The 3,351-nt window shown below is 39.7% G+C and overlaps 1 protein-coding gene across 1 annotated transcript; it reads right to left on the reverse strand.

Moving 5' to 3' along the window:
- Positions 1 to 534: 534 nt before the first annotated feature.
- On the reverse strand, positions 535 to 3,351 carry Smp_013070 (putative one cut domain family member). Its single transcript, XM_018799275.1, has 5 exons — positions 2,488 to 3,351; positions 2,343 to 2,456; positions 2,218 to 2,309; positions 1,960 to 2,179; positions 535 to 1,925 (listed from the first exon to the last, which is right to left on the reverse strand). Exons 1-5 carry the CDS (start codon positions 3,263 to 3,265, stop codon positions 844 to 846), a joined length of 2,286 nt encoding a protein of 761 aa, XP_018651080.1. The 5' UTR covers positions 3,266 to 3,351; the 3' UTR covers positions 535 to 843.

The following is a 3,351-nucleotide window of genomic DNA, read 5'->3' on the forward strand; positions in this document are numbered from 1 at the left end:
TGTGCATGAAAGAAGATAGATTTGACAGACTGTTACTATATTTCGTGGTAATCAAACCCTATCTCATTTGTTAATAACAATAAACATATCAGAACCAAGAAACAATCAATGTACATGAATGTAGGGATTACCACATAATAAAGATTACGAAGTAATGAATACTGGACTGAAGTCATTAAGTGAACATACCGACTGGTAAATGGTAATCTTGAGGAAACAAATGAGTGTTTCTCAAATTACAGAAAAGAGGGGTTGTTCTTAATAACATTACTAATTTGGCAAAGACAGAACAAATGGATAAAGGAACCTAAAGCACCGATCGAGTAAGGCATATATTGACTGAAAACTGACTTATCATACTACTTATACTAGATGTGAAACTTGGTCATTAGATAGACAGAATTTGCCACATCCGCAATAAATGCAGCACAATTCGTGGAGCGGCAGTTGATGAACCAAAAAACCAGGTTTTTGAAAAAGCACATTAATTAAGAAAAATCAGCCCGATTATGTGCGAAAAAAAAACAAAGAAACCAATGAAAACTACCAAACAAAACTGTACACTTATCAAGAAAAAATGAAAAGAAGTCATGATCAATACTATGACCGTGAAAAGAAAATATTGCACCTTCTGGGAACGGGGACAATTCCCATTTTGAAAAATATTAAACATTCCAGCGAACTTAACAAATAATGTTAATTAAAAATTAAAGGAAGTGATAGTTCATAATCACACAATCGCAGAACTAGTAGGCTTACATGAGTGAACTTGTTGTAGTAATAAACATACACAGCACTTGGGCATATTATGAAAACATGATATATGAATAAGAAACAAATAAGTCAGTTTAACGTAGCATTGATTATTAAGCCGGAACTTAAATCCTCTTGCTTTGAATGTAGAACTAAAGTGTCGGCCAAATTATGTGAGGAAGTGAGGACTGTTGTAGATGAGGACTGACCAATAGAATCAACAATAAGTCTATCATGACCTATAAGCGTAGATGCAGAAGGCAAGACGTGGTTTGCAGCACAAATCGTATCAGATGTTGATCGGTGCGCCATCGAACGTGGGATAGGATGAATATTGTGCAAAGACTCAACGGGAGCGGGAGGAAGATGAGAATGAGGTGACAGAGATGGGGGGTCACACAGAGAATCCAATGCTGATTTTATGGTAGAAAGACCAGATGATGTAACACATGAAGAGGAAAGTGGAGTTGAGTGCATTATGTTTTTATCACCATTCGGGCTAACATTTTGAGTGACTAACATAGCATTCTGTCCGCCAACAACTAAATGACTCAGTAACTGTGATGGCAACAAATTTGAGTCACCAGATGATAAAAGCAAGGTATTACGAGCATCTTCACTAACAAGACAGGGTGCATTGAGATGGACTTCAGAATGGTTCATAGATAATGATGGATCTGGAGTTAAACTTGGTGGTGCAGGGGATGATGAAAGCTCGACAGAAGTTGGGATGGCTGAATGACAACCTGGGATTCGATTAAGGACTGAGTCACTCATTGACTCAGCAAGGTGTGGGGTGGTAATTGCATCATGTGCTGACCGTACGACACAATGATCACCCATGTGAGTAGACATGCGTGCACTGTGGTTGGGTGGCGACCCTTCCAGACTATGAACTGGGGAAGACGTTGAAGCAGTTAGTTGTACATCTTTGTCATCTACCCACTTATCAAGAGATCTGCGACGAGCGTTCATGAAGAAATTAGCAACAGTAGACACTTCCAGATTTAATTGCTGAGCAATGGTGGCTTGCATTTCTTTGCTAGGACGCTTAGTTTCTTTGAAGATAGCATGTAATGTGCGTCTTTGAATATCGGTAAAAACAAGTCGAGGTTTCTTTGAAGAGCGTTCATCTTGAGCTTTCTGAGTTTCTTCTGTTTTTCGTTTACACGCTACAAAGATTGTGAGTTAAGGAAAACAACTTACTTGCAAGGCGTAAGGCAGACATCCGCTGGTACTCAGGTTCGTTTAACCAATTCCACATGCGTCTAAAGGTTTCACGTCCTGATTTTAGCTTGCTCCAGGGTTTAGGGTTTCTAAGTAGATCAGAAAGTGTTCCTTGGCTTCGACACAGAACTCGTTGTGCAAACACCGCCTGTGGAATGCTGTACCTCTTTAGCTCTGCGCTTATTCTTTGGGCTAAATCCTAAAAGACAGCATTTTACAACCAAACTGTTAAATTACCTTAGTGTTGAGTTCACTCATATCATCTGGCAGGCTTTGATCATTACCTTCCTGATCACTGCCATCAACTTGAGGAATAGGTGATACATTCCCTAAGGAGGACATGAGGACAAGACTTATATTACCTGGGTCAATTAACTTTACGGGTTTAACATTCACTGATTGATTAAACGTATTTTGGGATGTGACAACAACTGGCGATGCATTCAAATTGCCAGACTGGTTAGTATGAGCATAAGCTAAAGCAATATACAGATATAGCAATCTTACCGGAATTCCCATCATGTAATTTCTCATTGTTTTTTTGCATTACCGGTTTTAAATCCTCAATAGCGTAACTATGGCTTTGCTGAATTGATTCGTTATCGTTAGCGATTTGACTATAAAGCTTGTCCGACACGGAGGTTATGGGTGGAAGGGAATTCATGTTTGTGTAATTTGTGGACTTTGAGCCTTCCGACGAATTGGGCTTATCGTTGCCACTAGTCATTTCACCAAGCTGCATTGAAGTTAGCCCAGCAAAATTAAGATCGGTAGCTAATAAGTTATCAGGCAGGGTGAGAGTCATGCCATCCAAGCTTTGATCAGGCATAGTGAAATGCGTAGAAGGAGTAGTGAGAAGAATAGTTTGCTGATCTCCACAGTTTATAAACGTCAGCTTAACGGTTTGAACGCCTTGAAGTGCTTGTGCACCACCTTGCAAAGCTTGTAGTTCTAGAGGACCGGAGTCTCCAGTGTTAAAAATAGGAATATTCTCCAAATCACTGAGTGGGAGACCAATTTTACCCGGAGCAAGAGCACCTATAGGAACAGGAGCCATATTAAGTGTCCCACAACCGGAACTAGCAGGTATTCCAGAAGAAAGCATCCTGGGCTTAGAAACAATATTAACTCCTTTCCCAGGAACAGATAATCCATCATCATGACTCTGGCCATTTAGATCAAAATTTTGATTGTCAAGAGCGGCTTTTAGAGAAATGTTATTGAGTGCAGCTTCGTCGTGCAGGGAAATACCACTAATCAGTGACTGAAATGATCTTTCAGTCATTTAGCATCCAGGATATATGTAAATAGCCGTCTAAGAAGCAAATTTTAACGACCTTCCAGAAAGCGTGCGAAAAAATTCGATCGAAC

The sequence above is a fragment of the Schistosoma mansoni genome, chromosome 3 (assembly GCF_000237925.1).
Source record: "Schistosoma mansoni strain Puerto Rico chromosome 3, complete genome".
Taxonomy (NCBI): domain Eukaryota; kingdom Metazoa; phylum Platyhelminthes; class Trematoda; order Strigeidida; family Schistosomatidae; genus Schistosoma; species Schistosoma mansoni.

What these genes read in the sequence shown, in the direction of transcription:
- Smp_013070 (XM_018799275.1), bottom strand. Translation starts at nt 3,265, where the DNA reads ATGACTGAAAGATCATTTCAGTCACTGATTAGTGGTATTTCCCTGCAC. An exon ending in TGAGTGAACTCAACACTAAG is followed by an intron (nt 2,180 to 2,217) that starts GTAATTTAACAG and finishes GCTGTCTTTTAG; the next exon opens with GATTTAGCCCAAAGAATAAG. An exon ending in GTCTGCCTTACGCCTTGCAA is followed by an intron (nt 1,926 to 1,959) that starts GTAAGTTGTTTT and finishes CAATCTTTGTAG; the next exon opens with CGTGTAAACGAAAAACAGAA.